The sequence below is a fragment of the Salvelinus namaycush genome, chromosome 15 (genome assembly GCF_016432855.1).
Source record: "Salvelinus namaycush isolate Seneca chromosome 15, SaNama_1.0, whole genome shotgun sequence".
In the NCBI taxonomy this organism is placed as follows: domain Eukaryota; kingdom Metazoa; phylum Chordata; class Actinopteri; order Salmoniformes; family Salmonidae; genus Salvelinus; species Salvelinus namaycush.
Window position 1 is genome coordinate 33,035,869 of NC_052321.1, and position 25,297 is coordinate 33,061,165.

At 44.6% G+C, this 25,297-nt stretch overlaps 1 protein-coding gene across 1 annotated transcript in view; it reads left to right on the top strand.

The window, feature by feature from the left end:
- The window catches only part of kiaa0586 (KIAA0586 ortholog), a 115,373-nt gene that overhangs the window by 37,558 nt on the left and 52,518 nt on the right, over positions 1–25,297 (top strand). Inside the window, exons 10-16 of the mRNA XM_039009794.1 lie at positions 9,237–9,456; positions 10,912–11,067; positions 12,504–12,739; positions 18,401–18,473; positions 20,970–21,269; positions 22,397–22,574; positions 22,882–23,064. Coding sequence (XP_038865722.1) covers positions 9,237–9,456; positions 10,912–11,067; positions 12,504–12,739; positions 18,401–18,473; positions 20,970–21,269; positions 22,397–22,574; positions 22,882–23,064 — 1,346 coding nt within the window. The remainder of the gene's footprint in view (positions 1–9,236; positions 9,457–10,911; positions 11,068–12,503; positions 12,740–18,400; positions 18,474–20,969; positions 21,270–22,396; positions 22,575–22,881; positions 23,065–25,297) is intronic.

The window sequence follows — 25,297 nt, forward strand, 5'->3', positions numbered from 1 at the left end:
TTGAACAGGGTTTCTGTGGGTTGTTAGTGTGTGTGTGTGTGTGTGTACGTGCGCACGCACGTGTCTCCTCGGTATGAAGCAGCAGACGAGAGATCCCACATGCTGCGTTGTTCCCCTGGGATACAGTTGCTATGTTGAGCATCCTTAATTCATACAGTGACCTTGACCACCTTGATAACAACATTGATTTTACTTCCTCCCTTTTCATCGTTATCATGAAAATTCAGTCAATTCTGCCTTGTTCAGGACCCTGAAGGTCCAACACATCACTGACATATTCAGGGAAATTGCTTTTAAATTACATTGAGAAGGGGCTTCTCAGCAACCCCTACTTTTATCAGTGCATGGAAAGAAATGACTATAACCATTCATGATATCCAATTTCACTTTGCCCAGAGCTCTGGGGATGAATGAAATGTGGTTGAACGTGTGTGTGGTCAAAGTATGGTATTTTCAGTTCAGACTCCACTGAAAATAATTGGCTAAACCAAATCCAGGCTTTTGATGTCATATAAAGCGGAAACGTTGAATGGTTGTGACTACAAAGCCGGGTCGGCATCAGGCTACAATAGGATGAGCAAGGCTTCACCACCTGTGTGTGAGTGAATGGGCTTGTGGAAAGCAGAATCGTTTTCACCAACATCTTATGCAAGAAAGTGCTCGTGACTCCGTGGTCGAGCAACTGCTCGCTCCTTGAGTGCATGCAGCAGGAGAGGGAGAAAGATGACTCCAGTATCAAACGGAGTAAACTCAAGACAAAGGAGATGATTGTGGACTACAGGAAAAAGAGGCCGAGCACGCCCCCATTCTCATCGACGGGGCTGTATTGGAGCAGGTTGAGAGCTTCAAGTTCCTTGGCGTACACATCAACAACAAACTAACATGGTCCAAGCACACCAAGACAGTCGTGAAGAGGGCACGACAAAACCTATTCTCCCTCGGGGAAACTGAAAAGATTTGGCATGGGTCCTCAGATCCTCAAAAGGTTTTCCAGCTGCACCATTGAGAGCATTCTGACTGGTTGCATCACTGCCTGGTATGGCAACTGCTCGGCCTCCGACCGCAAGGCACTACAGAGGGTAGTGCGTACGGCCCAGTACATCACTGGGGCCAAGCTTCCTGCAATCCAGGACTTCTATACCAGGCGGTGTCAAAGGAAGGCCCTAAAAATTGTTAAAGACTCCAGCCACCCTAGTCATAGACTACATAATTATCTCAAATACCTCGACACCGGTGCCCACGCACATTGACTCTGTACCGGTATCCCCTGTATATAGCCCCGCTATTGTTATTTACCGATGCTCTTTAATTATTTGTTTTTCTTATCTCTTACTTTTTAAACTTATTTTTTAGGTATTTTCTTAAAACTGCATCGTTGGTTAAGGGCTTGTAAGTAAGCATTTCACTGTGAGGTTACACCTGTTGTATTTGGCACATGTGACAAATCTGATTTGATTTATATAAACGGATATTACACTCCCGGAGTTGTGTATCGCTTTTAACAAACCAAACAAATTACGTTATAGAAGGTCAAGTAAAAACCCAAACCGGTATATTGTAGAATACGGTATACCGGAAGGCCCTAGGTCCCTAGCCAGTAATCGGGGAATCAGTTGCCCAGAGCTCTGGGGTTGAATAAAATGTGTTTGATGAATGTTTGTGTGATCAAAGTATGTTATTCATAGTCCAGGCTCCAGATATCACAGCACAATTTGGGTAAACTAAACCCAGGGCTTTTTTTATGTAAAAATGAAACAGATGTTGGATGGTTTTGACTACAAAGGCATTGGCCACTGCAAACAGTTAAGGTTCAACAGGCTGAGTTACACCAATGACGCCACCCTAGAGGGAACAACATTGAGCCGGAGGAGTGGCTGGTGTTCCTAGAATAGCTGGCGGGGCATCAGGTGATCAACGTAAACTATGGAGATGAGGTCACATCTGGTAGATTTGATTTATTTGGACATAGAGGGGCTGTAATTCAAACATGTGCTGCTTGATGATAACGTTTCAATGAGATTGGGGGGCGTTTGGGGAGTGCTGGTGCTGTGGCAGCCAAGGTAGAGGAATGGGGATATGACTGCCCTGGATGGTGGATGGTGCAACTTGCCAACAGGGAAAGACACACGTGAAAACACCAGAGCAGAGAGGGTGGAGGGTGAGACCACTACCATCAGGCTCCCTGATACGCCTCTGATATTGATAAGATAATAGCAGCTATTCTGGTGGTGGTGGGTGTAATGACCGCAGGATGAGGATGGATTTAGGAAGAGGCCAAAAGAATCCCAATGTTCAAGGGGGCGGGGTGCGGTGGAGGATCACACGTAGAACTCACAAAGACAGATGTTTTAAGAGCTAACCTACCGGATGTATTATATTATGTTATGAATCATTTCAGCTTTTTCTCTGTGGTTCATTCATCATTTATTAAAGTCACTGGTTTGTCAAAGACATCCCCCTCACACCCACTCTACGTGTCATAGTTCCATCTATAAATACTCTATCTGGCTTACGAATGGGATATGAATTGTCTCGACACCTCTCCTTTGCACTCACAAAGAGAGAGACGTTTGAAACTGTCCCCATGGCGACGAGTCCTCGTTCTACCTTTTTTCAGAGGAAGGGAAAGCAGTGGGAAGTCTCTCCTTCACATCTGGCACGGTCCTCTCTCCATCAACAACCCATTATTTTTCAGCCCTTTTAGTTGAAGGTATCTTCTCCTCTTTTGTCCACCAGATACCACTTTAAGTGTTTGTGTGTGTGTGTGTGTGTGTGTGTGTTTGCCTGCCTGCCTCTGCAGGAGAGAAGGGCTAGCTAGAGAAACGGGCTGTGCTCAGTACAATACAGAACGGTCTTACCTCGTTACCAGAGAGAAAGACAATGTATGACCACGAGGTGAAATTTAAGAAGCTGCTGACAATAATCAAGTAGATCCGTTAGTACTGAGACGTGGCGAAGGACTGACCAAGACCTCTAGCTTCAACCCAACATGATGTGTTGTATAACAAGACAGAAATGTAATATAGATCTTGTTCTCATATCGACTTTCAAAAAAAAAACTTATCAACATATAGATTTCCTGTCAACGTGGCATCATTTCTTCACCTCCATAATGATTTTATGATCAGGTTTTACACACAGGCACACATGCATGGCTGCACGCACACCTGTCAACAGCTTGTAGGAAAAAGTGGTGTCTGAAATAACACCCTATTCAAAAGTAGTGCACTAACCGTTTCAGGGTGCCGTTTCAGACGTTGCCTGAGTGACTTGAACAATCTGTTCTCGTTGAACGCATTTCCCATGGAAGGGGAGAGGGAGAGAGTAGACATTTGCATATGGTGACCTCTAACAGGACGTTTTGTCTCAGAGTCCCTGTATCTCCACCCTAATCAATTTGAGCAAGATCAAAAAGGCTGGCATCAACAAGGCACTCTCGCTCTTCAAATGGATTAGCTCATTTTGAGGCGTCTTAAGGCTGATTGAAAACATCTTACTGAGTGGGATACATCAGCGCTACCAGACACACAGCATGACATTCTGCCTTAATGTGTATTTATTGGAAGAGAACAGAACGCCCCCGAAAGGGAAATGAAGGAACCAATGCTACTTTTTCTTTCTGTCTGGGTCTCCCTCAGAGGGCAGGACTGAGGGCAGAACAGACACATCGTTGTGGGATTGCCGTGGTGATTTTAGCATGTAAAAATGTTTTTATGCATGCCAGCAAAGCCACTACACAACAACACTAAACAATACGTTATTTGCACTTTAACGGTGCCCACTAACTGTTAGGGCCTACGTAAAGGTGTCCCAACAGCAGAGCTTTCTATTCAGCACCATGGAGTGAATTCTTACCTCTGCTACACCTGGTTATCAGCGGAGCCTTGTCTGGCTGCGAAACAGTTCATTCAGCCTCATTTACTGCCTGATATGGCTGACTTGCTTAAACAAATGTGGTTTCTACTGACAATTCAGATGTACAAACTATGGCATAAGGGGACGACGAGCGGATAAGGGGCAATCCGTAATTTCGATGAAGACATTAATGAGCGAGGTAGGACGGATGTAGTCAATATAACTTTGTTCAGAACTTTTGAAATGGACAGCGACAGAATTCAGAACGTGGGCCGTTCTTACAGTATTCTCCCTGTACACCAGGTCAGAGCCATAGGATAAATAAAGGTGGCATATAAGCAGACAATGAATGCTCTTACATTATTCAATGATTACATTTCTCTAAAACAGGCTATGGGCTACATGTGCACCACCAAGTCAGAACAGTAGGCTAAGTTTTGAGGGGGAAAGGGACCACATAATTAGGGTGAGGCACATGGGCTACTAACAGCTTACTACACAACATACACGTAGTATTACTTTCTTAGCTACAGTATACATATTTTCCTGGCATATTACATCATTTTATGAAGCAGCATACAAGACATATTTGGACTCTTGTTGTGCTGTACTCACTTGAAAACGGAAGGTTGCGCGGCGGTCCTTGTGGGCAAATTCTGTCTTTTATCATCAAAGTCTGGCATTTTCTGGATTGATGGTGCTTTCAAGACAACTGGGAACTCGGAAAGAAACAAGGTTGATCATGACATCAATGATCTTCATGTCGGAGCTCTAGAAAGAGGCCCGAGTTCCCGACTTGGAATTCCTAGTTGGATGACGGTTCAAAACGTATTTTCCCAGTAGGAGCTCGTTTTTCCCCCCGAGTTCCCAGTTGTCTTGAACTCACTGAAGTCTGAGATTTCCCAGTTCCGAGCTTCCAGTTGTTTTGAACGCAGCAGAAGTCATGCTGGATTGACAGCATGGCCAATGTATTCAACCTTTTCTGGCCCATGGCATGTGAATGTTTATCCTTTTAAGCTTGTAAAAGAGACCCTTAAACCCAGACTTGGACCATACACCCACTCCACTAAATAGCAGGCTAGTGATTGCTTTGCAACACTTGCAGTTAGCCACTGATTCCTTCCAAACCACTGATTATTGAATTTGCGATTCCCAGCTTGTTGTGTAATGTTCATGTCCAAAGTGCAAATGAGAACTGATATGTTTTATCTATAATTTCTCTTCATATGACAAGGACATGACGTTGACTTCTTGTCTAGCTTGCTAGCTAAGATTTTGAAAGTATGATGTTGACATGATCAGTCCAATCAAAGCTACGGTAGATATAACGTGTTTTGACTTGGTCAAAACTGGTCAATGACCTTGAGCCTTCTTGGATGGGCACTTCTAATGTAACTCTATGGCAGCACCCAAGGGGCTTGAATTTTCGAACTCTCCCTGTATATTTTGTGGTGACGTAGTGTCCCCATGAGTGACAGAACAATGAGCCAATCACAGCACAACTAGAGAACATTACCAACCCCTACGCTCCGTATTTTTCCACTGGCTGCCCCACCACCACAGAAAGCACTGAGCTAGGCTGAAACACCTGCATTTTGGAGCTGCCTTACTCAAGAAAGCAAAAAAATACCATGTTTGTATTTGGCTTTATTAGCTCAATGATTATTATAATTTTTTTACATTGTTTGCAAACTGATATGTGACCAGTATTAATGGCAAAATAACATGCAAAACATGTATTTTTTTTAGCTAAACAGGTGGGGCTCTCCCCCACCTCCCCTGAATGACGGGTTGCCACTGTGAAGATTGACATTTACACCATGTTCCATGTTAGTCCATGGATCTGATCCCTTTGAAGTTTACCTTGTATCATTTATGCATACATTCTCCTCAGTTGCTTACATAAATGTCAATGTGTATCATATTCCCGCCCAGCACAAAAAAAACTGAATACATTATTACTTGTTTTTGTAAACCCCACACAGCTGATCTGACTTGCATGGTTCTACCGCCGTAGAGGACTTAGTATACTGAGTAGAGATGCTGCCGTCCTAGCAATACTTCTCTGTTTTATCCTGGACGCTAGGATTACAATCTCCTGGAATGGAGTGGAATGTCAAGTACACAATACCTGTCACTGCTACGCATCCAGAGTAAATCCTGTCCCTTGTCAGTTTGAGTCAGAACATTCCTAATCTGTAAGATTCTTTGAGATGTGTCAAAAAATATCTTCCCCTCCCTACAGAATGAAGTTGCGAGTGCAGGGCCAGTGGCCTGGGTATTGTATAAGGCAGTACTGTGAAGATTCCAGGGTTGCTAGACGTGTGCTGCAGAGACGCGTGGTGCAGAGCCCTTTTCTGCTCCAAAAGTTGACAGGATGATTGGTACACACACGGCAGCCCTCCGTTCTGTTAAATTCAGTTGCCTCCTGAATTATTGGCACCCTGAGTAAATATGAACAAAAAAATCTGTGAAAAAATGCCATTGTTTATCAGCTTGATCTTACACTCAAAATATGATATGAGTCTAAACTTTAATTTAGTTTAAATTGTTCAAAGAACATTTAGTACTTTGTGAACCCCTCCCTTTGCCAAGATAACAACTCTGAGTCGTCTCCTATGTTTGATGAGGTGGGAAAACACATAGGAAGGGATTTTGCACCATTCCTTCATACAGAAACTGTCCTGATCCGTCAGAGTCCTTTGTCCTCACTTGTGGACTCTCCTCTTCAGTTCACCCCGCAGGTTTTCAATGGGGTTTAGGTCACGGGACTGGGATGGCCTGAAAAAGCTTGAATCTATGGTCAGTGAACCATTTTCGTGTGGATCTAGAGGGATGCTTTGGATCATTGTCCTGCTGGAATATCCAACGACGACCCAGTTTTAGCATCTTGGCAGAGGCATACAGGTTTTGGCCTAAAATCTCCTAGTACTTGATGGAGTCCATGATGACATGTATCTTAACAATGTTACCAGTGCCTTTGGAAGTTAAACAGCCCCACAACATTACAGATCCATCACTGTACTTCACAGTGGGGATTAGATTATTTTCTGCATGACCATGGCTCTTTTCATGCCAAACCCACCTCTGGTGTTTGTTTCCAAAAAGGTCTATTTTAGTCTCATCAGAACATAGAACCTGATTCCAATCAAAGTTCCATGGACATTTAGCCAACTCCAGCTGCTTACGTTTGTGTTTTGGTGACAGCAGAGGCTTTCTTCGGGCAACCCTTCCAAATAACTTGTTGGCTTGGAGTTGGCGTCTAATTGTAGTTTTGGAGACTCGGTGACCCCAAGATGTAACCAACTTCTGCAATTCTCTAACTGTGATCCCTGGAGATTTTTAATGCGACTTGAACCATCCTTCTTACTGTGCGTGGGGGCAAAATACACCTGCCTCCTCTTCCAGGCAGGTTCATCACAGCTCTAGTTGTTTTATATTTCTTAATTATTGCCCTAATAGTGGATATGGGTATTTTCAGGAGTATAGCTATCTTTTTATAGCCACTGCCTGATTTATGAAGGTCGTCAACCTTTTGTCTCATTTCATTTGTGTGTTCTCTGGCCTATCCCATGTTGATGGATGACTAAGGGAGTTTAGCCTGGGTATCACCTCATATTTATACCCCAGAGAAACAAGAAGCCATGGATGACCACTTAAGAATTCCCAAAGACTCAATTCGATTTTGTTAATAAGAATTTCAATAATTGTGACACGCATTTTTTAGAATAAAACAAATATTTATTGATGACTTTTTGTTTTATTGTAGATAAAAAATACAAATTAAAGGTTAGATTCATATGATATTTTGATTGTAAAATCAAGCTGATAAACAACAATGACATTTTTTAACAGCCTTTTTTGTTCATATTTCCCAAGTTGCCAATAGTTCAGGAGGGAACTGTAAATAAGTACACACGCACCCTGCCCAGAGGATGGGCGCTGCCTCTGCCTCTCAATGGTGACCTTTGCATTGTGAGCATGGCTCAGGGGGAGCCATACATGTCAGCTAGCCTCTCTCGCATCTTCTCTCGTTTCCTCCTTCCCTCTGTGGGATACATTACATTAAAATGTGTAGGCCTCAGTGTTCTCTCTCTCCATTCTTTTTGTTTTGTACATTATTTTCTTTTTACAAAAGTAGTGCACAGGGCCTTTACTTGTCCTGTATTAACGTACAGCTATATCCGTCTGCAGCGCGGGCAAAAAAATCAAATCTAACTACTTCCCGCGGCTATGCAGAAGCGTCAAGAAAATCTCCATCGCCTGCTGTGAAACCTTAGAAATTAAGGATTTTTTTTTTTTTTGCGACATGACAAGACAAAAGAATCTAGAGGATCGTTGTGATTTCAATGGCGGTACTTTTGTGTGACAGTTTTGGCAATTCACAGTAGGTGGTTCTGTTCCTGCCTGTAGAACCCGCCAGGGAAAATTATAACAGTCTGTCTACTGTGGATGAAGTTGCTTTTGTATCATTTCAAATATGTTACTATGATGAAGTTAAATGGAAACTGTCTGTGTGTGATTTAATTTCTCAAAAAACGTGGACAGACCCAGCAGTATTGGAGCCATTGAGTTCACAGTCAGTAACACACAATGAATTGGCAACCCTACACTATAAAAACAGTTCATTTGAAGCTCACGCACAGAGTCGGAGAGGCCTTGGTTGTACCTCCATGAACCCCCTCGCTCAGATCTTCGGAGTCCACTCATTATCAGCTCCACCCCTGCCAGTGTAAACACAGCTCTCAGCTCCAATATTAGACGGATTTGATTGTATGCCAATTATCACTCATATGAAACTGAAATGTAAATAATGAGGCTCACTGTACAGGAAAAGGACGGACAGTTCATGTGTTTTTTCCCATACACTAATAACAGCCTGTTACTTTTGGATATTGTAGCGGACTAGAGTCTCAACCAAGTATGGCATATAACAAGACAGCCGGCCTCATTGGCCTCTGAATGACCCTATGGGCTTTCCCCTCCATCCAAAGCAGGACTCACTCTACTTAGCCACTTAATGCAATTTAAGTCTTTAGTGATCTAGCAACAGCATTACGTAGTCTGCTTGGAAGCTATCCTATGTGTGAGTCATGTTATTGGTGCTGTGCCACCACTCTGGCCCTCTTCCCTGAAGGGCAAACACTTCTCCAGGCCAGATGGAAGGCTGGCTCTCCTCTCCTACTTTGCTAATGGATGAGCTGACCAAGCTCAGCGGGCACATTCTGATTTTGTAATACCATCATTGCAAAGTTGTAATGATGTCATAGCATTGGCATTGCAGACAGTTTTGCCTGCAAAGATGGAATTTGTGTCATCTGACAAGAAAATGAACAATAGAAGCATTCTTCATCTAACGCCCACACTTTATTTCCTTACAGGGAAGGCCAACGCCAGCAAGAGGGGGTTAGAGAGCTGGTCATTGCAGCATTAGCGAAGCACAGCGACACAAATCACCAAGGTAGAGGAGGAGGAGGTCACCAGCCAGGCCTCCCATCATCCTTTGGGGTTCCTGAGCAACCCAGCTCAGCCGTGAAACGAGCCAATGATACACTTCAGGAACTGGGACGACTCAAAACCGAGATGCAGACCCTGCTGCAGGTGAGATGGACTGACTGAGAGGAACTATAAACTCTCAAGAAATATCAACTGTCAATCTTATCAAGAATACTGTATATAGAGATTTTCCCTGCACTTTTTTAAGCCTTCTTGAATAACCTCTACTGGTATCAATATAATGAGAACAAAAGAGGTCTGAGGACAGAGCCTTGAGGAACTCCAAACTATTGTCAAACAGTTTTCCTTTCCCCTAGAAGATAATCAAGGTCAAGAGAAAAACTGTCAACTGCTGTAGGCCCTCACAATGACTTTCCCATTACACCAGTTCTGTGTGGCCTTTTCCATTAACTTTCCTTTTGTATTCTAATGCACCAAGTCTATAAGCTGTTATCGCTGGTGCTGCTCAGTTCCCCCTAAATCTATTATTGGCATATTGGAGACATTCAGACTGGAGAATGAGATTATCCCCGTACCCATTTATTGCTCTGAACGACGGGAGGCACCCCGACACCACACACACACACACACACACACACACACACAGAGCCGTCAGGACGTTTCCTGTTTCCCTAAGTGGGCCAATATCATCCTCTCGTCTGTGTTCAGCTTTGGGATTTTGCTAATCTAATTGGTGCCTTAACCACTGATGAAATCAAGCCAAGACACGAGTGTGTCTGGTATTTCAATGACCAAGACAGCAGTGTTCTATTGTTTCTACCCTCTCTCCTCTCCCTCTCCTCTCCCCTTAATAAATTACAACACTTCTTCATCCTTACCCGACGAACGCGTTGCCACAGCCGCCCGACGCCTGTTCCCGTCTATTACACTCTGATCCCGTCGCCGCGCCAACCAGGAATTGAGTTTCCGAGCACGCCTCTGCCGCTGCTGAAAAATTCCATCAGCTTAGAATAATGTAGCACACGGCAAATTATGCATTAGCATATAATTGAGGATGCAGGGTGTGAATGCTATTTGGCCTGCCGCTGTCTGTCTGCCTGCCTGTCTGTCTCGCTGTCTCTGTCAGTCTGTCCGCCTGTCGGTCTGTATGTCTGTCTGTGGGCTGCAAGAATAGGAAGGAAGCACGTTTCTCTCTCTCTCTCTCTCTCTCTCTCTGTCGCTCTCTAGTCTCTGCCCTCAGAATAGGCAGTGACACCCAGGTCACTTCGCTGTGTGTCTGGATTAAATTGAATGCCTGTCATTGTCACACCAGGTTTTAATGCAGTAGTTCTTTTATAGTGGGGTTTAGTGGCAGGCACGATCATTTAATGGTCGCCCGTTCTGGTGGTGTAGGACATTTTGTGAATGCTTGGTCATGATGAAAATGTATGAGTACAGCATTTATGTTTCCCACAAATGATCAAGTGTGGCCTCTTACAACGAGATCAGATCCTCTAGTATGACTTTGAGTCGGAGAAACATGTCCAACCAACGCTGCTTTGTGTCAGTCGGGTGGTACTCAGACAGGCTGTGTTGCGTTCCACTGTCCTTCTCATCCAGGCTCGCGAGGCTTTCCCTGCTGCAGAGAGCAGAGAGACTGTCAGAGAGACGGCATCAGCCAAGACCAGCAACACCTCAAGCAGCAGCAGCAGCAAGCAGCCCACTATCCCGTCTCCCACCACCATGCACCACCACCCTCCTCCCTGCGTCTCCATGGTAGGTTCCCATAGCAACCCCTGCCTGCCTCTGCAGTGCCAGCCTCACGAGGTAGGAAGATTTTCCTCCTACATTCTGTGTTGTACGGTCTGTGTTGCCATCCATCCATCCATCCATACCAAGCCACCGCTAAGCAGCGGACAGACACAATGCCACACTTGTATCCCTGCATTTTCAGCTGTGTCCCCATTTTATGGACTTAAAGTGATAAATCAGTGGTGTTGTTATCTCTGTTTTACACATGGACCAAAGGAGAATGCACAATGGCTAGAGCAGAAAGAGATTTCCCCAAGCCTATTATTCAACCACTCTAGCTTTTTCTACAGAGAGAAAGAGTAATGATGACAGTTGTCGCATTGGTTGGTTGGTTCTGTGCTAGCCTATTGGTGTGTTGGGTGAATACTCTATTGGATGTGACTCATTGACATGCTTTCTGATTAAGTTTGGTCATCCTGGTGTTGTCACAATGCCTGTTCTGTACAGGTTCTGGGATTGACTTGGCAACTAGGGAATTTCTTCTCCCATGCTGTACCTCACCAGACTATTTCAGTTGCCACATTTCAGACAGAATTGCTGTCAGCAGCACAGATGTGAAAAGCAAGGACGAACCTCCTCCCTTTACTGCAGTGCACTGTTGCTGTGAAAATGACTTTCCCACAGAAACGAACGAGACAAATAACTCGCTTATACACAAAAGGAGGGAAATGGTGTCTGCTAACCGTGTAAGTGGTTTTGATTTAGCGTTATTTGCGAAAGCGACGGGGAAGCACGAGGCTGAAACAAATGACCCTCAGCTAGCGAACGTTGGAAGGCTGTCGCCTGTTCCTCCCCACGCAGCCACGCAGGGCAGCCAGGCACACAGATTCATATAATACATATACACGAGACGAGAACGAGATGAGGGGAGGATGAAAGAAACAGCCAAGGTCTCCAGCTGTATCAGATCTGCCTGAAAGGAATGCCTTGTGATGGGTAGGGAGAAAAAGAGAGGGAACAGAACGGGCCCCTATCTCTCTCTGTCTCTTTCATCAGCACAGAGAAAGGTGATTTGGAGTAACTATTGCTATTGGTTGTGGATGCAGCAGATGCAAGAGCCTGGCTAGCATTCTCTCTCACCACTGTCTGTCGCCCGATAGTGACAGTTATTAAAGCCAGAATCGAACTGGAGTGTAATGGATTCTTCTTGAAATATTCTTCCAAACTGTTCTCCTTGTGACACACCCAATATTTTACTCCTCTTATGCTTCTGAATGGTTTTGACTTAATAGCCCAGCCGACAAATGTTGAAATGTGTGGAGCCAGATATATTTAGGTTTCCGTATATCTAGAAGGTAATCGAGATATCCATTGACATCTAGATATTTCTTTCTAAATATATGTCTCTGTGGTGAACTGTGCATGTGTCATCTAAAGGTCCCCCACCCTCCCCCCAACAGTCTCAGGAAGAGGTGGCCGTAGTGCTCCCTCCGGTCCTCCCCCTGCCTCCCGCCAGGCCCACCCCCCCCCTGCTGCAGCAGAGCCGGCCGTACCCCTCCATGTTTGAGGATGCTGAGAGGGTTCTCCGGCAGGTCCAACGACACAAGAAGACCCTGGAGGAAAATTTGGAGGCCATGCTGAGGGCTAAAGATGGAGAGACCCTGCGCTCCCAGTTAGAGGCACTCTCCTGCAACAGGTAACACACAGGTGGACTGCTCTGCTCTCCCCTGCAGCTTGGGGCCAAAATTAGCCTGAATGTTACGCCAATGTTGTTTCCAAACATTGGAGTAAAACAAGTTAATATTCTGGGTTCTGATGGGGTACGACAGTTGAACTAAGCTCATGAGGCATTTCTAAGTTATATTCTTCAAGAATCAATGGGTATATATCCTATCGTTCATTTATCAGTCTAAAAATGGATGTGGCAACTACAGAGTCAAGCTTTAATGGACATAAACAGATCATTTCCTTAATAGAACCTTTCTTGAACTCTAAGCAGTTTAAATGTTTGAGGTAACTCCCCTCCGCCACCAGTATGTATCACCACCGATGTGAGGGTAGAAATGTTAAAGATGGATAACAAGCCCAACAGTCCTACAGCATGGTCATTCAAGCAAATCTATCCCTGGAGAAACTTTCTGAATCTAATAAATGTCCTCGCAGCATTTTGGGTTGTTGTTGTCAAGTGGGAAATGTGCGGAGGGCAAATTGGGAGAATTCAGGGCAGTGATTGCCTGCGCTGAGCTCCGTTGTTGAGAGCTGTGTATCTCCTGTTGAGAGCACACTGGAGGCTGCGGAGGTCTAAGCCAAATGGAACAATCACTATGACAGGCAGTTGTCAGTGGGGAGGAGAGGATGGTATGTGTCCCAAAATGACGCCCTATTTCCTATGGTCCCCGGTTAAAAGTAGTACACTACATAGGGATTAGGGTGCCATTTGGGACAAAAACGACTGCTGCCCTGCCAGCTCTCAGCCTCTCAGCTCGACCCAATAAATTCTATGTGAGATGTGGACTCTGAAGTGACTGACTGTCTGACTGGAAACTGGGGACGCTTATATTTGTCCTGTTTCACTGCAAGTGGGTAACCTGTACAAGTGCGAGGTGTGACATGGAATCAGCCATTATTGACAGCGATCCTGGAGCAATTAGGGTTATAAATGCCTTGCTCAAGGGGCAGATCCACAGATTTCTCACCTTGTCGGCTCGGGGATTCGAACTAGCAACCTTTCGGTTAATGCGCTAACCGCTAGGCTACCTGCCGTGGCAGAAACTCTGGAGGTCGACTGCACCTTGCATAGATAGACATGCAATGTTGTGGTGAACAGTGAGAATCTGTAACGTAGCAGATGTTTGGCATGTAGGGACATCTCAGGGCTTCCCTCTCCTATCCTTCTTCTCAGTGAGTCTGCTTGAGAGACGGTGAGCACCCAGGAGGTTTTACCCAGGGAAATGGTACCTTATTCATGGTAAGGTAGTGGCACACAAATGAATGTAATTTCTTTCATTCTTGACTGATTTTTGTTTTCCTTCCTTGCCAACATTAGTATCCAGTAGGCCAACCTGCCATGTTGTTTCTGGAGAACTGAGAACTTTTGTGAAAGCATGGAGAGACCATTGATTAATCAACGTTGTAAATCTCAGGAGATGTCTCGTTTGGTTGTGTTTGTTTGTTTGTTTACTGCCTTTCAAATAAGCCCAAAAATTGTCAAATCACTTCCTCATATAAAAGAGAGAGGTTATTTGAAGTATACTGAACAAAAATATAAACACAACATGTAAAGTGTTGGTTTACAAGTTTGTTTACATCCCTGTTAGTGAGCATTTCTTCTTTGCCAAGATAATCCATCCCCCTGACAGGTGTGGCATATGAAGAAGCTGATTAAACAGCCGGGTCATTACAGAGGTGCACCTTGTGCTGGGCACAATAAAAGGCCACTCTAAAATGTGCCATTCTGTCACACAGCACAATGCCACAGATGTCTCAGGTTTTGAGGGAGCGTGCGATTGTCATGCTGACTGCAGGTATGTCCATCAGAGCTGTTGCCAGAGAATTTATTGTTCATTTCTCTACCATAAGCCGCCTCCAGCGTCGTTTTAGAGAATTTGGCAGTACGTAACCGGCCTCACAATCGCAGACCACGTGTAACCACGCCAGCCCAGGACCTCCACATCCAGCTTCTTCACCTGTGGGATCGTCTGAGGGGAGGGAGTGCCGAGGAGTATTTATTTCTGTAATAAAGCCCTTTTGTAGGAAAAAACTCATTCTGATTAGCTGGGCCTGGCTCCCCAGTGGGTGGGCCTATGTCCTATCAAGGCATAATCCAAAGGTTAGGGCCTAATGCATTTATTTAAATTGACTGATTTCCTTATATGAACTGTAACTCAGTAAAATCTTTGAAATTGTTGCATGTTGTGTTTATATTTTTGTTCAGTGTAAATATCCGCTACACATCCGAAGCATTGCATTCATCTTATGGAGTGGTGGCGGAGCGATGCCTTTTCATGCCTAGAGATTCATTGTGACATTAATAAAGTTCACGTGGGTGAGATTGCCTAATGGCTTGCGATGCAGCACCCAAGGCTGAGCTCTGTCTCCTCTCTCTCTCTCTCTCTCTCTCTTTCTCTCTCTCTCTCTCTCGCTCTCTAATGGAGTGCGGAATAAGTGGCTTAAACATTGAAATGGAGAAGGTTTGGCTGCCTTACGTCCACAGCACACAGACAGGGTCCTTCAGAAAGGAGTAGTCTTTAGCATAACGATACAGAGTCTCTCTCTGGGTGAAAAGTTATCTCATTACAGCCATAATATAACAGGAGTTTTCAATGCTCTTCTAATCATAGAAATAGGTTTTAATTCTCTCCCGCACTGAAGAAGCTAGATTACACCAGAAAAATATCATTACTAGAGTGGACAAAGCTTCTCAGACCACAGCAATTTCACTGATTGAGTCGCATGGGTTCACTTAATATGGTGTTCTAATTCTAAGGATTATACATGGTGTGAATGATAAGTCTGTCCAGAGAACGGGCAAAGAGAGGAACCATAGAATTTCAACATAAAGGAAAGTACAGTGAACAGGTTACTCAGATGATGTCATCACATAGCAACCACACAACACACATTACTACGGTATGAAGTGTTTTCAGTTTTTTTTATGTTGGCTCAGTGGGACACTACTCCCTCCACCTCGTATTATAATATAACTAAAACCAACCTGAGCCAAAATGACAGCTCGTATGCTAATCATCTCCAAAATGGCAGCCGGCCGATAATCAGCTCTGAGCTAATGTCAGAGCATGACAACACAAACACACTGATTGATGTAGCCCCCCCCCCCCCCCCCCCCCCCCCCCCCCCCATAATGGCGTTTTCCTCCTTTTCCTTCATTGGAAAGGTCACGGGACTAGGATGGGGCTGCCAGATGCTCAGGTAAGGGGGAGGGAACTGTAGCGGATGGCTTGAAATCCTCCTCAAATGTGACTGGATGGTTGGTTGGTTGCTTGATGGATTCAGTCGTTTGTATTGCGTGACATTGCAAAATGAGGCAGGGGTGTGACTTAATGCGTGCCATCTATTTCCACACAACATATTAATGAAGCCATTTGCAAACAAAAATGTGCCTCTATCTCAATTGCTCAAACAAGCGTGACAGTTTGTGCTCTGTTTACTTGTGTTATATCTCACCAGGTGGGTTCAGTGAGAACACACTTGGACGGGCGTCCTGGCCCTGGTCCACACCTGTCTCTGCCTGTCTGCAGTATCTGTGTTCCTAGAGTTGGTGGACTCCTTCCATTTTCACCACTCCACAATGCTCCTGTTCTTTTTCAAAAACTGTTCAACATTTCTTTTGTTTGGCTTCCTCAGCGTTTTGCTGCTGGACACATGTTGTCTCTGGCTTAAATATGAGTCCTGATATCCCCTGTCTGTAAATTAGAAGCAGACAATTTTTCAAACAAAACATTTCTCGGCAGGGGTTCATTCAGGCAGCCTTGTCTGTTGTTGTTTCTGTGTTGGATTACAGAATAGTTGAATCGTAGTGCTCTCTCTCTCCTAGACCTCATAGACGGTGATGCACTCTTCCTGTTTTTCATATTCCACAGAATTTCCTGATGCTGTTCCAATGGGGATATTATGCCTGCAGACAACTATCATTAGGCCTAGTTCTGGTCATTTCCTACCATCTGTATGAGTCATTGCATATTGGCTGTGTGATTCCCAGGCCTCTGCTTTCAGCTCTCATTTAAATGTTTTACATTGAATTTTGTCCAGCAGTTGATACGTTTGCCATCATGGACAAGCCTGTTTCAATAAAGGTATAATCAGGCGTGCTGTTGTTATGCCACCATAATGGGAGGCTTTGAACATTCTAGAATAATAATAGTACAGGTTTGTTTTTCGAAGCAAGTCGTTTATTGAAGGTCACATGCTGAACTGATGACTGACACACTTGGGCGGCAGGTAGCCTAGCGGTTAGACCGTTGGGCCAGTAACCGAACGGTCGCTGGTTCGAATACCCAAGCCGACAAGGTGAAAAATCGGTCGATGTGCCCTTGAGCAAGGCACTTAACCCTTATTTGATCCAGGGGCACCGTACTACAATGGATGACCCTGTAAAACAACACAGTTCACTGCACCTGTGACAAATTATTATTATTATTATTATATATTTTTGTGTCTGGAGGCATCGCCTGATTAGGTAGATCCATCCCAGATCACACACTCAAAGAGACACCAGGGCTTGGAGCTAACGCAGCCATGGAGGGTAGCTTCATCTGTATGGGTAATGAGGTTTGGGTCTGTGTCAATAAAGCTCAACTCCCTCTCCTCTACCCTCCACTCTCCCTCTCCCCTCCCAATCCAGCCAGCTGCTCACCTCACAGCAGAGACCAGACCCCCCCCCCCCCCCCTCACTCCTCAGGATCTCAGAGGGAAAGGGAGATGGCATTTTTCTGCCCAGAGACAGCGACTCTCCCCTCAGCATCAAAATGAGGAGCTAGCTGCCTCCCTGCCTGGCTGACGCACGCACACACACACATACACACTTGCGTAAACACACACACACACATACACACTTGCGTAAACACACACACACACAGCAGCCCTGGTGGGCTTTCCTCACTGAGCTGCTGCATTGATTCTGAGTTCTGGTAGGAATCTGTCAAGCCTCAGTACCCTCTCTCTAACTCTTATTTCTTGTTCTGTCTGGATAGGTGGCATGGTGCTACAGAAATACAGAAGGAGAGGAGAAAGTGGGATCTGCATAATGTGGTCTACCCTCTGATTATATCGCTCTGTCGTTCTCATTTCCATAGCTGATGAAGTCAAATCAAATTGTGTTTGTCACATGCTTCGTAGACGACAGGTGTCGACTAACAGTGAAATGCTGACTTACGGGCCCTTATCCAACAATGCAGAGTTAAAGATTAAAATAAAAAGTAAAAATAGCATGGCTAGATGTAGGGAGTAGACAAAAAGTGTATTGATCTGTTGTGATGATGACACAGTACAGTATATTAGAGATATACTAGATCATCTGGTTCCAAGTGTATGTTCATATGGGTAGACAGACAATGCTCTAGTCTAGTGGATATAGCTAGCTACCGGTTTAGTTAACATGAACAGTACGCACCCATTCATGTTATTGTGACACATACTTAATAGTCTTGTTAGTGTTTCCTCATATGGAAACATATCAAGCGCTGTGTTATGAGTTTACGTTGATATGATTGAGTGTCCTGGGAAGAGCAATAATGTGTGATTTATGTTATGTGGTGTGGATGGGGGATATGTACATTCCGTTGGTAAGTAGGGACGTTGGCTGCAAGCTCCAGCACGGTAACGCATCCATGTGTTACAGGGACACCACAGAAGAAGTCAGGATTAAGAAGACAGTGGATGCATGGATCAACGCCCTGAGTAAGGATATCCAGGTGAGTCAGTCAGAAGGTCACCTTGAGTCATTTCAGTTGGTTTGTTCCAACTGCCATTTTGTTTTTGGTCCAGTTGGATCAGCATATGGTGCACAACATTCATGTCCAATTGAATAATGCTTGATCAAAGTGTCTTATGAACACCCGACACCCCATAAGATATTACATTTCATTGACATTACTCTAAGTAGTATGCCAGAGTGGTATGCGATCCAGAAAACTATATTTTTCAAGTCAAGTCTTTCAACTTATTTTCAACCCTTAGTCCTCCTCTGAGATCAAAATAATCCATGCAATTTGGTTTAAATGCTCCGTGCTGTTTGAAAGTAAATATCTCGGCCACAAAAGCCGTGAGGGACTGAGTTCAGCCGCCCTTTTTTCTAGGCTTTGCAGCAGAGAGCATATTCCAACTTGTTCTCTCTTTTTTTTCTCGTTTTTGAAAATTGCTTTCTGGCACAGTTGAGAATTGACTCAAACTCAGAGTTGATGGTAGGTTCACAATTTCACTGCGGTAGAAGAAGAGTAATGCTCCATAAAAAGAAGTGCGTTTGAGCAGCGGTACAGGCTGCTGACTGTGCCAAATAAATGTCCCCAGGCTTTCAGGTCCTCAAGTCCAAATATCTACAGTACCAGTCAAAAGTTTGGGCACACCTATTCATTCCAGGGTTTTTCTTTATTTTTTTGCTATTTTCTACGTTGTAGAATAATAGTGAAAGCATCAAAACTATAAAATAATCATGTAGTAACCAAAAAAGTGTTGAAACAAATCAAAATATATTTTATATTTGAGATTCTTCAAAATAGCCACCCTTTGCCTTGATGAGAGCTTTGCACACTCATTGCATTCTCTCAACCAGCTTCATGCGGTAGTCACCTGGAATGCATTTCAATTAACAGATGTGCCTTGTTAAAAGTACATTTGTGGAATTTATTTCCTTCTTAATGCATTTGTGCCAATCAGTTGTGTTGTGATAAGGTAGGGGTGGTATACAGAAGATAGCCCTATTTGGTAAAAGTCCATATTATGGCAAGAACAGCTCAAATAAGCAAAGAGAAATGACAGTCCATCATTACTTTAAGACATGAAGGTCAGTCAATCTGGAAAATGTCAAGAAGTTTCTTCAAGTGCAGTCGTAAAAACCATCAAGAGCTATGATGAAACTGGCTCTCATGAATCAGGCCTTTATGGTCGAATTGCTGCAAAGAAACCACTACTAAAGGACACCAATGAGAAGAAGAGACTCGCTTGGGCCAAGAAACACAAGCAATGGACATTAGATCGGTGGAAATCTTTCTTTTGGTTCCAACCGCAGTGTCTTTGTGAGTAGGTGAACGAATTATCTCCGCATGTGTGGTTCCCGTGAAGCATGGAGGAGGAGGTGTGATGGCGTAGTGGTGCTTTGCTGGTAACACTGTTTAGAATTCAAGGCACGCTTTACCAGCATGGCTACCACAGCATTCTGCAGCCATACGCCATTCCATCTGGTTTGCGCTTATTGGGACTGTCATTTGTTTTTCAACAGGACAATAACCCAACACACCTCCAGGCTGTGTAAGGGCTATTTGACCAAGAAGCAGAGTGATGGAGTGTTGCATCAGGTGACCTGGCCTCCACAATCACCCGACCTCAACCAAATTGAGATGGTTTGGGATGAGTTAGACCGCAGAGTCCAAAAAAAAGCAGCCAACAAGTGCTCAGCACATGTGGGAACTTTCAAGACTGTTGGAAAAGCATTCCAGGTGAAGCTGGTTGAGAGAATGCCAAGAGTGTGCAATGCTGTCATCAAGGCAAAGGGTGGCTACTTTGAAGAATCTAAAATCTATTTTGATTTGTTTTAGCACTTTTTTTGGTTACTACATGATTCCATATGTGTTATGTCATAGTTTTGATGTCTTCACTATTATTTTACAATGTAGAAAATAGATCAAATAAAGAAAAACCCTGTAATTTTGTTTTTATTTATTTAACTAGGCAAGTCAGCTAAGAACAAATTCTTATTTACATTGACGGCCTACCCCAAACCCTAACCCGGACGACGCTGGGCTAGTTGTGCGCTGCCCTATGGAACTCCCAATCACGTCTGGTTGTGATACAGCCTGGAATCTTCACTATTATTCTACAATGTAGAAAATATATATATTTTTTTTTACCCTTGAATGAGTAAGTGTGACCAAACTTTTGACTGGTACTGTATATAATTAATCTGCTGAAACTGAAGAAATTTGTTTCAATTATGGTCATCCTAAATGGCACCCTGTTCCCTCTATAGTGCACTACTTTTGTAGTGCTTTATAAAGGGAATAGGGTTCAAATGTGTCTCACGGCTGGATGTTGTCTGTTACTTGTCTGTAGCATCTGAATCCATCGTCTTTGTGAGAGGCTTTCAGTCTTAGCTGAAGAAGACAATTACCATTTCTGAACAAATGACTATCCTAGATAGAGCACTAAATGCTGTCCTCAAGTCAATCCGCCGTTGCTTGGTTGTTTTTTTGCAGGCCGATATCACGAAAGAAGACACTGTTGCTCAGACGAGAGCTAAAGCCAAAGTCAAAGAGTCTGCTGCTGCTGCCGCCATGTTGCTCCAGAAAGACAGAGGGACCAAGAAGGACACCGCCACCTTTAGGCTTAATGACGTGAAGAGCAAGATTCAGACTGGTGGGCCTCGAGCAGCAGGAAGTAAGCCCTGTCAGAGAGCAGGCAGAGGACAGACAGAAAGCACTGAGGAGCTGAACAACAAACGCAAACACACCACTGGCCCCAATGTGAGGCTGAGACTATCTCCATCTCAACAGGTGGTGAGCGACATGACAGCACTGAACCTACTCTCTATTCCCTATATAGTGCACTACTTTTGACCAGGGGACTATATAGGGAATAGGGTGCCATTTGGGACAAAGACGACTGCTCCCCTGCCAGCTCTCAGCCTCTCAGCTCGATAAATTCAGCCTCTGACAGCACTGAACCATACTGAACTTCATTTCACTCATCACCAGACAATTAGCAGCGTGACATCACAGCCCGTATCTGTACTGTCTCTTTGAACACAACTTTCTGTCTTTGCTTTTCAGAAACCCTGTATTTACTTATGTCATCTATTTTAGTGTTGCCTGACTTATCGACGGGAACCGAACAACAAAGTGGTCACCCCACTCCGTCACACGTCTTGCTAATCTTCCCATCTGGATACAAACACTGCATTTCTGAAGCTTCCGCCACGTCGATTTAACTAAATGAGGTTTTCTAACTGGCCATATGTTTCCTCCCACATTGATAAGAAGCAACCAGACAAAGAACGAGCCTGCTTATCTCCAAGTTGCATACCTTTTTTGCTTAATGGCCGACCGCGTTGCCATGAGCCCAAGAACAACATACAGAACCTAGCAACCAGGACAGTGCTTAGTTTAGTTTAACCCTGTGTCAGCTCTATCCACTTACAACTTTCAGTTTCAAGTTTTTTGGGGTCACATATACAGCGGGTGTAAAACAGGTCAGTGACATGCTTAACTTGCCAGCTCTTTCCCAACAATGCACAATAAAGCTAGTAACATACATCCGAAATAAAGCATGTGAAATGGCAGAGAAGAAGAAAATAAATATGAGAATGCAGTTATACAGGTCTTCTATACAGGTCAGTGCAGTATCCATGGCCGTTACTTTGTGTAGAAACCTGTTAGGTGTTCTCTTTATTACTCAAACACAGGAAGGAAAAGCCACACAGACAGCACTTCAGATATAAGGTTGAATGTCCAACAGAAAATAGCTTGAGGCTGAGAAAAACATCACTCGGTACAAGAATCAGTGGCGCTGAAGTGCAAAAAGTAGCTTCATCGGTTCCACAGACACGCACACACACACACACACACACACACACACACACACACACACACACACAGTAGTGTTTGATAGTGTATTCCTATTACAGAGTCAGTGTGGAGAGATGAAGTCAAACCAGGATGGAGAGGAGTATTTGGTGAAACTGTATGGGAAGGCTCTGTACGAAGGCAATCGGAGGACACTGAAGAAAGGGCCCTATCTCCGATTCAACTCTCCCTCCCCAAAGTCCAAAGCCCCGCGGCCAAGAGTGGTAGAGAGAGTGAGAGGTGAGTGGTAGAGAGTGTGAGAGGTGAGTGGTAGAGAGTGTGAGAGGTGAGTGGTAGAGAGTGGTAGAGAGTGAGAGGAGAGTGGTAGAGAGTTTGAGAGGAGAGTGGGTGAGAGGTGAGAGGTGAGTGGCTCACCAGAGAGCTCAACAGGCTTATGTCTTCCCACAGTTGTTCATGTGACGTGTTCTCTCTGTCTCTTTCTTTAGCACTTAATCACACGCTCTCTCCTCTCTCTCTCTCTCTCTCGCCTCTCACACCTCCCTCCTCTCTCACCTCCCTCCTCTCTCACATTCCTCCCTCCCTCCAGGGGTGAAGATGAAGTCATCGAAGACCCAGACCAGTCTCCCCCATGGACGGTCAGTCTCCTCTCCCCTGTACCCGGCCGTACCCAGTGAACCTCAGTACATCTTCAGCCCGACCCGTGGAGGAACCCAGTACCACCCTGGGACCTCGCTGGAGGGGTACCTCATCCCCATGGCCATCCCACTGGGTGAGACAGGACTCTACCTGGGGCTGATATACCCATTTTACACCACCGTTCCGACCCTTATTGTTCTGACTCGGACACCAATTCCAATTTTCCCATTGGAAGCTAGCTAACACAACTCTCTTGTTGACATCGGTCTTATTTTCACCCCTTTCTCTACTGTTTGTTGGCTGTGCCTCGAAGGCCATCTAGCTCCTCACTGCAATTAAATGGTTCCCGGGCTGACCTATTATAGGAGTGTGGTGCCTCAGTGTGTGGTGTGCCACTCTGTTCGTCTCCATCCTCTCTCAGCTGAAAGGTCACTGGATTGTGACACAGACCAAACACACACTGGCACAAAGTAATGTTGAGGGGAGACGAGGAATCTAAAGGCCTTAATTAGTATTACAATGAAGCTTCTCAGTTTAAAACTTAATTATAGCTTCTTTTCCCTCCCTCTTTTTCTAATTCCGAACCTCTATTTGAATAAACTACAAGTCGATCCTGGCTCTCTCATTTGTTTGAGGAGCTGCATCTGATAGACTGCTTTCTCAGGCAATAGTCATTTTGCTTATTGAAAGCTTTTTGGCGTAGCGAGTTCTATTTTTAATTTTTTTACCTTTATTTAACTAGGCAAGTCAGTTAAGAACAAATTCTTATTTTCAATGACGGCCTAGGAACAGTGGGTTAACTGCCTTGTTCAAGGGCAGAACGACAGATTTGTACTTTGTCAGCTCAGGGATTCGAACTTGCAACCTTTCGGTTACTAGTCCAACGCTCTAACCACTAGGCTACGCTGCCTATACGTTTTACGTTTTATGACCTCGCCTAAACTTCTATTAACATTCGTTGAATTTATATCGTTATTTTGAGAAATATGTTTATTTTATTTTTGTTTAAAAATGTATGAGAATATCCTCAGCACCTCCACACAAAAAGCTAAATGAGCATTTCTGATAGGAGCTACAGTAATAACCTGTAATTGGCCAGCAGCCAAGTAAAATTAATGACGCGTCGTATCCGAAATGGAATCAAATTGAATTAAATCAAATATTTTTGTTCAAACAACGGGAGATCGTTTGTCTCTTGTCTCCTGTCTGCTTTGTTGACCTCAAGTGCCGGTGGGGTTTTTCAGACGGAGAGAACAAAAGAAATCCGGTAATAGCATCTGCAATGCAGTGTCTCTCTCATTACTGTGTTAGAGAGAGGGAGAAGTTCCTTTACTCTCTAATACAGACTCATCCCCATGTGTTAGTGGGACACACAAACACACACACTTGTTAGTGTTGGGGCTTATTTGGGAGTGTCTTGATGGTTCCCTCTCAAGGACAATAAAGGGTGATTTATCAGTGTGTCTGTCTGCATGGGGGTTTGCCTGATTCCTACCACCGCAGCATCGTAATGCAGTCCCATAGTAAAGCTCTATAGCTGTTATGCAGTCTATAAGTCTGGGTAGCTAATTCTGACAATTACGTTCCTATAGCAGCATATATATATATAATCAATGTCATACATGTATCATTTGAATACTCTTTGCGCCGGTGAGACAGTGAACCCAGTGCAGCCAGTCAGAGTAGAGTACCCTGTAGGGATCCTAACTAAGCCTTTTAACTAAGCAGATTTTGTTTATAGATTTTATTGCTGACAGTCGGAAGGTAGAGAGGGAGACCGAGAGTAGGGGGGGGCAGAGGGCACGTGTGGTCTGGAGTCTGCAGCAGTACCACTAGACCAGACTCTGCCACTCCTAAATAAGTAGGCCTGAGATGAAAGTTTCTGGCTCCCATTAATAACTGATGAGGATGGTAACTTAGTATGTCTGGAAGGGGTTAGGACTGGGAGAGCAGAGCAGAGCAGTCGGTCTGAGTGTGTGTGTTCGCTAGTCGGAGACAGAGTGTCACGTTGTGAGGGTATAGATTAGAGCTGGCCTAATTCTTCTTCTCTGGCTGTGCATCCCCGGGGAGGGAGGAGGCCTCCAGGAGCCTGCCAGCCCTTTCATCTGCTGCAGATGCTCCCACTCTCACTCCCTCCGACACACAGAGGCACAGCTCAGGACAGCCAGCTAGCTCACTGACTGCCCCCCCCCCCTCTCTCTCTCGGTTTCTCTCTCTCTCTCGCTCTCTCTCTCTCTCTCTCTCTCTCTCTCTCTCTCTCTCTCTCTCTCTCTCTCTCTCTCTCTCTCTCTCTCTCTCTCTCTCTCTCTCTCTCTCACTCACTTAACACCGCAGGGCAGGTTGCCCTCCCCTCCCCTGCAAGCCGG